We start from the raw sequence: 12,971 nt of genomic DNA on the forward strand, positions 1-12,971 counted from the left end.
ACAGGATTCCCTTTTTTGCCTCAATATAGAACACAGGGCAAGAGGAAAAACAGGTGAGAAAGGAACTCAAACCCTGGCAAGTGTAGCAGGTGATTTATGTCAAGCCAGGTATCTGTTCTGCTTCTTTTTTTTCTCTGTCTCTGGAACTGCTTCATTTTCTTGGATCATTTCCCTTTATTCCCAAGGTCTTCTCCTTCTGCTCAGTCAGTTGGTTGTTATGAAGAAGATACCCAGCCGGAGGGTGAGTGGGGATCTTGCTTAGAATCTTATTTATAAAGTGAAAGGATTGGGTGAATTTCATTCCAAGTGTTCATTCTCCTCTAGAGGATGAGCGATTTATTACCGTTTTTTCCAGAGGTCTTATCAATAAAGTAAGTCACTTCTCAAAGTTCTGTACTCCACTGTTTCATGGACATACAAGGAACTGTTTCAAAACATGATGATTTAGCGGCTCGATGCTAGGAAAAGCACGGGGGATAAGCAATCGCATATGGAGATCAGCCTCCTAATGGTAACCACAGGCCTGTTTCCTCTGTTTGCCTACAAAGTGACACAGTGTCACTCCACAGTTTTATATTCTTTTATATTTATATATACATTTATATTCTTCCACTGAAAGCCAGCCTTTGCCTTAGAGCCATCTCAGCAAACAGCAGGACTGGGCTCATTGCTACGTGGTGATAGAACAACTTGGATTATTTTTTTGTATATACTTTCATTTCTGAATATTCTATGTTCTGGTATTAGAAGTCTGGCCTTTGCTTGAAAAGTTTCTTGGATAAGTTCAGCTGTATTAGCTCCTTTCCAGAAGGATGACATAGTTAGGCTCTGAAATACCAAAGCACCAGGCTCTAGCCAGAGTGTCATCCCTGCACATCTCTGGGGTTTGATCAGCCGCTTACAGAGGCCTGCTGTTCATAATTTTCATGCTAATGATTAGCTGCAAACAGAAATTACAATGCTCCTGGGAAGCTGGGGAGCCTGTCCACAAATCTCTTCACCATTAAGGCAAACACTTGTTTTAGGCACAATAGTTCCAGAGGTTCCTTTTTATCTGACTTCATAGCTCATTCTAAATAAACACAACGATAGATAAGCAGCTTTGCAAAGTGATGCAAGGACCCTGTAAACGTGTGCGTATTTGCAGGCTGGCAAAAAGCAGCAAGGCAGTGGTGAGCATTTGGGAGCACAGGCTGGTAGTTCAGCAGAAAGCATGGGGCTACAGAGATCGGGGTCCAGGATTCAACCTATCAGGATACTTTGTTCTGTTCCACGGAACTACGCTGTGCCCCTAAACCTGACCAGCTGCCCTTTGCGTGTGTGCTGCTGTGTATCGGCGCCGGGGGGGCGCTGTGCACGGGCCACTGAGAAAAGCAGAGCGAAATCTGTCCTCGTGGCTGTGGCAGGTGAAACAAGTGTAATTGCAGCTCAGTTGGTGGTGGGTGAGCAGCAGCATCTTTGTAAGTAAAGGACAGCATGAGGACTCTCAGAATGCATTACTTGCTCATGAAATGTACTAGGAATGAAGCTGCACGGTTGTTGCTCTTCTTCTCCACTGCTTTTATCTAAGAAGCCACATTTACCCAACCCATGCACTTGAGGAAGGCATGCATAATTTAAATTTTACCTTGCTTTCATACTAGGTCAAAGGGGAGAGAAAAACAAAACAAAACAAAACAAAACACAATTTAATCATAATTGCATTTTTGTTTAGTAAAACAATAAATTTTAATCATAAGTCTTTAAAAAAAAATATCTCACAGGGATCTTAAAAGGGAATGTAACAAAATCAACAGAACAGAAGATAGACATAGGCCCTTGATCATAGTGAAATGAGAATCCAATGACCATTATCCATACTATTCTCTTGGGAAAATTTTCATTTTGAAAAACACTAATTTTAATTTTCGTTTTGAAAAACACTAATTTTAATCTAGTTTATGAATGAGAATATGCAAACGTTGCTATGCCATAGTATTCTTGAGTAGCTGATGAGCATTGCCTCTCAAGGAGCTTAAACGTAATAGATGTAAAAACAATTTCTGTTTACCTCATCTTTTGAACTTCACCATATTAAGATCCTGTTTGTGGGCAAAATAACAGCAAACTATGAATGCGTGGCTCTTTGCTTAATCACAGATATATGTGTAAAGACTCTATTGGAATAATGTGCCATGCCATAGAAATATTATAAAATGCTGAACTGTGCAAGTAAAAACATCTTAGTGACAGACTCATTAACTAAGTAGTCTGAAAACCAATACATAAACCCACCTCCACGTAGTCAACATACACACCTTTATAGATAATTCCTAAATCTCACCTTATGGTAATTAAAACCAAGTCATCACTAGAATACATAAAGCAATACCTTGATAGCTTTATTTTGGCTATATTTAATTCACTTATAGGGAATTTACTTAATGATCTTGCAAAATAGATCTTAGACTTAAGGAACTGTTGGATCCCTCCGATGGGCACAGAATAAATGTTCAACAAACACTTGTTGACTGAATACATAGATTTTTGAGCAATCACTATGTCACTATTCAAATATATTTGCTCTGCAATGATTTTTCCAACCAGGCACTTTAAGTTTACATTCCTAGTACGTTATAGTGTGGATGAATGTAGAATCAGTTTATCTACCTCATGAAGCTTATTAATGTAAACCTGGAAAGACTGGTAATTAGTTGCCTGGTCTACGGGTTTAGGGACAGGGAGAAGAGTAAAACTGTTTGTATGCTAGCTGTCATAAAATGAGGTTAAAATTCCTCCACTCATTTGGAAAATAGGAAAACTGACTACCATACTTCTCAATTATTATGACATTCCCTCCAGTTGTGGTGTGTCTTTTTAGAGTAGAAACACCAAGATAGGACTTTTATAACCACTAAAAACAAACTAACTAAACTAAACAAAAACTTAAAACATGGTAGTCTGTATTTGCAGCAAATTCTTACTCAAATCAATTCATTCCATTCTAGTTAAATTCAATTAACATTTATTGAGCATCAAGTGCTTTATAACTTTTATTTCTTATGAGATGTTTTACAACAAGCTGTAAATTAATACAAATACCAGATGAAACATTTTCTGAGATTTTTTAGTTACTTACATTTATTTTTTGAATTAAACTATGAGTTAATTTTATCTCCCCATCCTGCTATCTATAAAACATATGTGAAATTAAAAAAAAAATGTTGGCATGGGTGCGAGAATACCTAATATAGCCTTAGCATTAGGCATATGGGAAAGCTCCAACATACCATTAGCATGCTAATGCTTAGCAATAAAATAGGTTATACTCACAGTATCCTGGAACACTGACTGATTTTTAGAACACTAAGTAGTGTCAGTGTGCCATTACCTCCAGCGACTGTGCAAAGAGAATGACAATTACAAGATGCACATTCAACTCTAGTTTCCACCTTTAATTACTTTTATAATTCTTTTCATCAGGTGACTATGAGGGAAACAGTGATTTCCATCCATCTCTTCAACAAAGATATCAAATTAATCCTTGGGATTCTAAATCCTGGTGTTGTTCTAACATGTAACATGATTTTTTTTTTAATTAAGCCTTTCTGCAACTAAAGGTTATGTGACATTCCTGCTGTAATTAAACTTCAGAACTCTGGTGAGCAGAGTGGCCATTTAATTAAAACTTAATCCTGAGCTCTAAATATACACTAAATTACCTCAAGTTTCTCAGTGTTGGCAGACCACCAAAATATATTTTGTCATCTGCTTTCAAGTCAAGACCAAAGTTGTTTCCAGAAGATGAAGTTGCTATGTTCTCCTCCTGGTTAGAATCTATATCTACAATTGATATGTTGGCTGTAAAAGAAAGAAAATGCTTACTTGAGAAAGACCAACCACATCTGTATAATCACTGTTACTTCAAGATAAATTTATTTTCATTCTCAAATTGACATGGATGTTTTCAAGCATCTGTACTATACACATCTGTTTAATAGCTGCAGAAACAATGACATTGATAAAATAAATTATTAAACTAGCCACAAATAGGGCATAAAAATAACAGTCAGGCAAAGGAAAGAAGAGAGGCATTTCCTTGTTTAAACTGTTTTGTTCAGAAAGCAGAAAGGAAGCCCTTATCTCATTGATTTTCTCCCCTTCATTTTTAAGAGTCAGGCTAAGGCTCTTTCTGAACTATGTGCTTTCTCAGCATAATATTTGCTTAGGCCCAGCCTTTAACTGCTTTATATATTTTGGACCCTCGATGAATATTGAGGCATCAGTTCATTAACATGACAGATTTGGTCTCTAAATCTTTGCCTGGTATTGGATCTGAATTAGCAAGGGTCTGAAAATGGCTGTTTGAACCAGTGGATTATGAGGGTATTTCTAAATGTTTATTCTTTGGAACACTAGATTCCTGGATGTTACTGGTTCAAATAAATATGACAAACATTGGGTGAGGCAAAATTAAATATGTATTTTAATTTTAAGACTACCCAGATCTTTCAACATACCAATATTCAATGTAATGCTCCAACAGGGGGATATAGAGCAATAAGTATTTCCCAAATTTATTTGACCATGGAGCATTATTTTTCCCCTTAATTAACACATCATCTTTTAGAATAGTGTTCTTTGAAAGACCAAGAAAAATATCAAACTCTAAAATTCCATTGTAATCTGTAGAAAGTATCTTCAATAAAATCAAACATAATTATCTTATTAATAAATGATCAAAATAAAATACCAAACCAATGAATACCTCAAATCCTCAAAGTAGAGCTTTGTAAAAACAAACAACAAAAAAAGTTGTTAAATAATTGTCCAATTAAAAAATACTCAGCAAGTCAAGATTTAAAAATTTAATTACTTTAATACATATATTAATTTTATATGCACATATGTTTTTGATCAGACCAGTGGCTAAAATTAAAAAAAAATTATAAAACCATTTTTAAGACTTTTTCAACATACTCCTTTTTATCCAGATCAGCAAAGAAGTTTTCATATGGAGCTGTTGAGTGGAACATGAAAATAGCCTCTTTCTACAGATCTGGTGCATATTTTAATGGTGTCTGTGAAAATGAGATTCTGCTCTCTATCACAGGCAAGCCAGTGACTGGAGGTAGTTCTCTCCCTTATCCCTGAGTGAATATATGCATTTTTAGAAACCATTCTAAGAAAAACTGATTAAAGAGCAGAAATACCTTGAATTGAAACTCACTGGCCCAAGTGTTAGCTCCAGCAGAGAGACACAGGATGGCATATTTTTACTGAGTTAACTGTTGACTCTCTCCTTCGAGAGCAACGAAGTGGGTTCTGCTGTGAAATGCTAACAGTTGCTCTTATTTCCTGCCCTATTTCTTCCCCTTACAGAATAGCTGTTCACATTTCAGAGTTGATGAGCTCAGACATCATTTATGGGTAAGCAGGGAAATAAGGGTTTTATTAAATACTAGACAAAGAGTAGGGTCTTAGCAAGTATTTTCTAATCAATGCTGAGTTGTCGTAAGTGAATTGTGAATTTGGTAATTCCTTTCTATTCTCTCAGCTCAGTGAAAATCGAATGATCGTTCTCCATCTTGTGTCCATATTGGTGCACTTGAGGGATACAGCGCACCCCACGTGGTGGCCATTGATCTACTGACTGACTCTCTGGGAAGATGCCCAATGCCCCCGATGGAATGTTTCTGAATTTCCAGGGACAGTGCTTCTATAACGCCCCTAAGAACAACTCATATAAAACAACTAAGCTGGGCACTAAAAAGGAGGAAGGGTTGCATGGCTGGAGGCTTATTTGAATTCCTATCCTATTGCTCCAAGCAACTAATCTTGCTCAAATCTGCAGGGACCTCCCCACATCCAAACCCAGTGGGGTCTTTTGGTCTTTATCTTCATCCCTGTCTATGCAGTATTTGATATTGTTCACAATTCCTTCCTTCAGGAAATGTCCTCTTTTGGCTTCCATATCTTGTACCTTTCCAGCCTCATTCTCAATTTCCATCTCTGTGACTAATGTCCTTGAACACTTCTGAAGTGTTCTATTCCCTAATGTGTCTTCATTTGGCCACTTGCTGGGTTTTAGCCATCCAGGTAACTGCCAGTTTATATCTACTTACTCTATGTTGTCAATTCAGAAATATATATGCCTGGACCTGACTTTTGCTTAGAAACCCACATTCTACAGATGAGAAAGCATCATCTGTATACCTTTTCAGTACTTCAAACTAAACATATTCTAAGTCAAAATGATTATCTTTCTACTCCTGAATCCATATGATTTATTTGGTGACAATATGACACCCACCCAGACTCCTACATTAGAGACTCATCCCGCCTGTCCCCTCACCATTCCACATTTAATCAGTGGATTAAATTTCATCTCATCTAATTTCATCTCCTAACTAACACTGATATCTACCCTATTTTTAAAAGGTTTTACCAAACTGTGATTGACATGCTGTAAGTTGCTTATGTTTAAAGTATATAATTTAATGAATTTTTAGATATGTATACATCCATGAGACCAGCACCATAGTCAAAATACTAAACCTATGCATCATCCCAAAGGTCTTCTAATGTCTTGTCATCCCTCCTTCCTGTGCCTCCCTACATAACCTCATCCTCTGTAGCCTCTATCTGCTTTCTGTGAATCTTGGTTCATTTATGTTTTCTATATACTTGACATAAAGGTATTCCTTTACGTCTGCCTTCTTTGGCTAAGATTTTTTTTTGCTAGTCATCCATGTTGTGTGCATATTAAGAGCTCATTAATTTTTATTGCTAAATAATATTTCATTGTGACAACATACAATCTATCTACTAACCTGTTAATTGATGTTTTAGTTACTTCGTTGTTTTTTTGAATGTCATGAATAAAGACGCTGTGGACATCCTGGTACAAATCTTTGTATCGATATATGCTTCATGTGTCTTGGGTGAATGCTTACAAGTGGAATGGCTGGTTCATACATATCTTTAACCTATTAAGAAACTGCTAACTTATTTTCCAGTGTGGCTATACATTTTCCATCCTCATCAGCAGAGTGTAAGAATTCCATTTGCTCCATATACTTGCCAGCTCTGGGTATGTTCAGTCTTTTTAACTCTTGGCATTTTAGTAACTGTATGGTGGTATCACCTTGTGGATTTATTTTGCATTTCCCTAGTGTCAAAGCCCATTATAACTCTTATTTCAAGCCATCATTCATCTCCTGCTTGGACTATTCTTGAACCTAACTGGTCAATCTGCCTTCAGTTTGATCTTCTGAAAATTTAGCTTCCTCATTTCTCCTTTTTCTGATTATTTCTTTACAGCTTCCTTTGTGGGATCTACCTTTACTATACCCCTTCAATACTGCTGTTTGCTGCAGGGCTTTGGATCACCTCACTCTAGAAATGACTGCTTGGTTCTTCTCATCTCTATTCAGCTCGAACTACTAATGGCATGATAATGATTCTGAACTGTCCATCTCTCCTACAGCTCTGCTAAACCTCAGGTATATACAACTGATCGCCTGCCAATTACACAGCTTGCCTATGCTGCTAAAGATATTAAGGGTGCTTTACTACAATATGTCCAAAATAGAACTCAGCATCTTTTCCAGAATACATATTCTGTTCTTTTTTATTTTCAATACCATGTGATTACACTAAAATATTTTTGTTATTTAAGGAAAGGAAGGAATTATTCTTGACATCCCCATTTAAAACATTTGTCCTCCACACTGAATATATCACAAAGCTCTTTGATTGTAAAATGCTTAATGTCTTTCCATTCTACTCTTTATTCTCCATTCTCATGGTTTCCTTCTCCTCACTCTTCACTTGGTTTACTACAGACTGCAGTAACCCTTGAAATTGTCATAAATCTACCCTCCAAGGTTTTCTGAGGAGACCGTACTAAAGCACCAATCTGATCTTGTCACATCCTTGATTAAAACTGTTAGTAGTTCCCCACAGGTTTCAGGATAAAGTTGAAACTTATTAGCTTAGTTCACAAGACCCCTTATGAACTGGCCTCTATTATCTTTAGTCTCATCCAATAATTCTTTTGACAACATTCATCCTGTTAGGCTATGGATTTACTTGTAGTAACTATAGAGGCCAGGGGCAGGCTACCCCAAGATGGACCACTCTGACATGAAGATTAGTTTGAGTTAAAAATCAGTCAAAACCATTTGCGATGACATGGATGGAGCTAGTGAGGATTATGCTTAAGCTTAATGAGTCTGTCAGAGAAAGACAAATACCATATGATTTCACTCACATGTGGAATTCAAGAAACGAATGAACATGGCAGGGAGGGGGAAAGACACAAACCAAGAAACAGACTCTTAACTATACAGAACAATCTGATGGTTACTAGAGGGGAAGTGGTGGGGGATGGGTTAAATAAGTGATGGGTATTAAGGAGGGCACTTGCTGTGATGAGCCCCGGGGTATTGATGTAAGTGATGAATTACTAAGTTCTACACCTGAAACTAATAAATATAAATAACTGTATGTTAAATAGCTGGAATTTAAACAAAAACTTGTAAGGAAAAAAAAGCCATCAAAATCCAGTATTGGGTATGGAAAGAACCTAGATGTCCACCACCAACAGATGAATAGATAAAGAAGATGTTTTTTACACACACACACACACACACACACACACACACACACACACAATGGAATACTATGCAGCCATCAAAAGAAATGAAATCTTGCCATTTGCGAATACGTGGATGAACTAGAGGGTATTATGCTGAGTGAAATAAGTCAATCAGAGAAAGACAATTATCATATGATCTCCCTGATATGAGGAAGCTGAGAGGCAATGTTGGGGGGGTTGGGGGGTAGAAAGGAATAAATGAAACAAGATGGGATCGGGAGGGAGACAAACCATAAGAGACTCTTAATCTCACAAAACAAACGGAGGGTTGCCGGGGGTCAGGGGGTAGGGAGAGGATAGTTGGGTTATGGACACCATGGAGGGTATGTGCTATGGTGAGTGATGTGAAGAGTGTAAACCTGGCGATTCACAGATCTGTACCCCTGGGGCTAATAATATATTATATGTTAGTAAAAAAAATTAAAAAGTTATAAAACAAACGAACAAACAAAAAAACCCCAGTATTGGGGAAGAGCCCTTTACCTCCCCAGCCAATGCTTAAAAAGAATTTAGGTAGAGGACCTGCCCTAGGAAGAGCACTATCACCATAGATAACAGATAACTACAGTATACTGTGAACAATGGTAGACTGGGAAAAACTTAGCAAGGCCTGTTTGACCAAAGCCCCTTTGTCCATTGAATGGCTCAACCAACATTTATTTACCAAACATTTATCCTCTTTTGTTGTTTTTATCTACCTACAAATTGCATTCTTCCCTTTGAAGTCCCAGACCCCTACCCTCTTCTTAGTTCAGAATGACCTATATACCTCATTTTGTGTGACTGTCCTTTGAATTTCCGGGTGTGTGTGTGTGTGTGTGTGTGTGTGTGTGTGTATTCCCTGCCTGCACAAAATTAAATTTGATTTTGTTCTGTTCATCTATCTTATGTCAATTTGATTCTGAATCAGGCTAGAAGGACCCAGAAAGGGATGAGAAATTCTCACACCTCAGCATGAATTAAAGCATTTCCCAAAGTGTGTTCAGCAGAATGCTGGTCTTGCAGGAAGAGAGAGATTTTGGAGACTGTAAAGTTTGGGAAATGTTTGGTCAAATGGAGTTAAACGTTCTTCTTAACTATTCTGCAGAGCATCTCCCAGGCAAACCTGCCTGTGTCTCCCTTATGTGGCAACAATGTATAAGGCAGTACTCAGCTTTTATAAGCGCTAACTGGTTTTTGTTAAAGTGGGAAGAGTTTCTCCAAGCCTCCATGTTCCAAGGAAGATCAATTGGAAAATGACGGATAATGTTCTCTGAGGCCTCCTGGCTTTCACACAACTTTCAGCCCCTTCAAATGTCCAAACGTGCTGTCCATCCAGTGAAGCCCTCAACTCTTACTTGTGCCTCAGGGCCTTTCCTAAGGGAGCTGAACTCTGGGTGTGACTTCAACATCTGTGTCCTGAGATTCCTAGCCTACTGTACCCATTCTGACATGGCCATTTGCTTTCTATCCTCTCACCATTGAGTTATGTACTTATCTATCTCCCCAGTAGATGACACGTTCCTTGAAGGGAATGACTTGTCACAGACCTCACTCAGGTGTGGTGCAATAGTATAGGTGGGTGTTTACTGGCTAATTGTTAAATGCAGAAAGGGACCGGTGGTGCAATGTTAAACTGAAATTCTCATGAGATGTCACACTGGTCTGGTCAAAACTAATTAGGTTTAATTTTATAAACAGAAAGATCAAATTTCATTTGCAGATACTGGTAATGGTATAGTGTACAGAATTAGGGGAATTATACTGAAATAACAGTAGCAGCACACTAAGACCTAACAGATTTGGATTTCTGCCTTGGTTATGAGAGCTGACACACATATGTTTTTGACCTCATGTAAGTTAGAGCCTATGTTTCCTTTTCTCTAACACCAGAACAAAATACCTGCTTATATCAGCAAATGAAGTAATGTTTGTGAGTATATTTTAATGAGTTCCTGGACTGTAAAAATGTTACATTATTTTTATCCAATTCCTTACTTGCACACATAAAAAAGTTTGACATTTTTTTAAAAAGCAAAGACCTAGTTGCTGTGTTACCACCCCTACAAATTCGATGAGTGGGCCATTCTAAAGGCGACATCTTGGTAAAACAAGATGGAAAGCAAAGCACACAACCTTTTCAAACCTAGTACAGGATATAATTTTACAAGTTGTAGGACAGTTTTATGCTTTCAAATTAAGCTCTCAGTTTCTAAAGAAAATGACAGAGAACCATTCTGCTCTTCAATCAGTCATGTGTAACCCAAGTCACCTATAATCTAAGCTAAAGAAATGACGGGATCCATTTTTCGCAGAATTCGTGAGTACCTAAATTACAGACAAGGTCCTCCTCATGATTAGGTACACAGAGTGTTGGATAGCATGATTAAGGTTCACAGCGCACTATTCCTATAGAAACTCACCTTGTTTCTGAATTCTTGACAGAGTGAAGGATTTCCACTTCCCATCATTATGGTTTTGCTTGCTGACAATGGAAGCCATTCCTGAGCCCAGATCATAGCTGACTTTTACATGCCCATCAGTGAGCTCCACACTCATGAAATCTTTCTATTAATAGAGTAAAAATATATCAGTGATTCAATACACAGAGAAATATGGGTATTCACTTTTTGTGTGTGTGGTTTATAACAGGGCCTTATGGCTAAGTTACTGAATATGCTGATCCGTAAATGACATCCATTTTGGAAACAGAACTGGTGTTACTACTTTGTGAATGTTTGTGGGTATAACATTATAGTGCAAATTGTCACAACCACATTACTAGGATATATCTTTATACAACAGGAGAATAAAGGAGGTTCCTTTAAAAACATATTAAGTCAACTAAAAGGTATATTCTCTGGAAGAATTTACTAAGAAATATTAACCTGGAAAAAACAATGAGGATATTTAGAACCATCTTTCAACTTAAGTCTTTAGAGGAAGACTAAGGGAGTAGTTTTGCTGCTGCATGATTCCATACTGAAGGAAACTCTACTGCGTGCTTCTCTTAAAGGATTATATGGGGAGCTGCACTGAAAATAAATAATAATTAAATTGCATCTGTAATTGAATTTATCAATGAAAATACATAAGTATTTTCATTGCATCACCTACTCTTGGCTATCACACAGCATCCTAGAATCCTCTTAATAATAATTGATAATTTAACAATAACTGATAATTGTACTGGAATCCTATGGAAAAGAGGCAAACATTTTTAATTATGGAAGATCAGCCATGTATGTCTTTACCAGGTCTCGTGTGGCAAGGTACATAAGGAGAGCACTTGAAGAAAATGTCCTGAACTTGAACATGACAGTTGAGATGTTGGGGTACCAGCGAATGGGGCGGCTGACCAATGCGTACCCTTCTCCATCAAACTGAATAGTCCCTTCGCTATCTTCTACCTGAGGACTGAAGAGAGACATTTCGCATGAACCAATGTCTGCTTTATCCATCAATATTAAACACATCAAATTATCTTCTGAGATTTGACTGTGAGCTGTTAGAGGACAGGAACTATCCCAAATAGTTCTTCCATCCTTCCATTTCTCTCTGCCATCATGCTAGACCAAGTAGCAATCATCTCTTACCTGGATTGATTTGATGTTCAATAACTAAGTCACTGATGTTTTAAATGCTTTATATTCTACCAAAATACTTGATGGGTTGTTACACTGGTATTTAAGTATGCCTTAGTGGTGTGAAGTGGTGGGGTTTTGGATGGACTGAGACTGTCTTATTACATTTCGCATATACATAACATAATGAGGGGGGCTTGGGTGCAATGAGTGAAGGTGGTCAAAAGATACACACTTCGAGTTATAGGGATAAAAACAAACAAAAAAAAAAACACCTAAGTGGAATAAAGATCCCTACCCCCTGATTACTTGCTGTTCAATAGATTTTTCTGGGACAAATTAGATTAAGACAATAAAGGATGCCTTTATCTGTTTCAGTGGTTATCTATTGTTCTTTAATAGATTGGAAGCTCTATAAGACCCACTAGAGATTATGGGCCAGGCTCTATGTCAGGCACAAACTCAGCACAAGGGGGGCACATGGCTCATAATAGATTATGGTTACATAGAATGAAGGAGATTTTAGTATAGTAGATTGCCTCACAGAAACTGTATGTTCAATCAGTGTTGGTTGAATAAGAACTATCTAAGAAAAATCTTGAAAAATAACATTTAAGAACATTTCTTTTTCAAATGCAGTTACCTATGATCTATCAATCAATCTACACAATGATGTTATTACAGAATAAGTCTCAAATTGTGGAGAGTTTTTAAAACTTTAAAAATCTGCATGTTAGCATATATTTGAATCTCTGAAATTGGAGTGT

At 37.3% G+C, this 12,971-nt stretch overlaps 1 protein-coding gene across 5 annotated transcripts in view; it reads right to left on the minus strand.

Annotated features, from left to right (window-relative positions):
- Nucleotides 1–12,971, minus strand: part of LOC116588466 (laminin subunit alpha-2) — a 640,912-nt gene that overhangs the window by 48,768 nt on the left and 579,173 nt on the right. For 3 of the 5 annotated variants that reach the window (XM_032339558.1, XM_032339557.1, XM_032339560.1), the window contains 4 exons: nt 11,875–12,037; nt 11,044–11,188; nt 3,702–3,840; nt 1,628–1,639 (listed from right to left, as the gene is read on the minus strand). In XM_032339558.1, the coding sequence (XP_032195449.1) occupies nt 1,628–1,639; nt 3,702–3,840; nt 11,044–11,188; nt 11,875–12,037 (459 nt within the window). The remainder of the gene's footprint in view (nt 1–1,627; nt 1,640–3,701; nt 3,841–11,043; nt 11,189–11,874; nt 12,038–12,971) is intronic. The other 2 variants (XM_032339559.1, XM_032339561.1) reach the window with 1 other exon arrangement.

Source organism: Mustela erminea, chromosome 4, assembly GCF_009829155.1.
Source record: "Mustela erminea isolate mMusErm1 chromosome 4, mMusErm1.Pri, whole genome shotgun sequence".
NCBI lineage: Eukaryota > Metazoa > Chordata > Mammalia > Carnivora > Mustelidae > Mustela > Mustela erminea.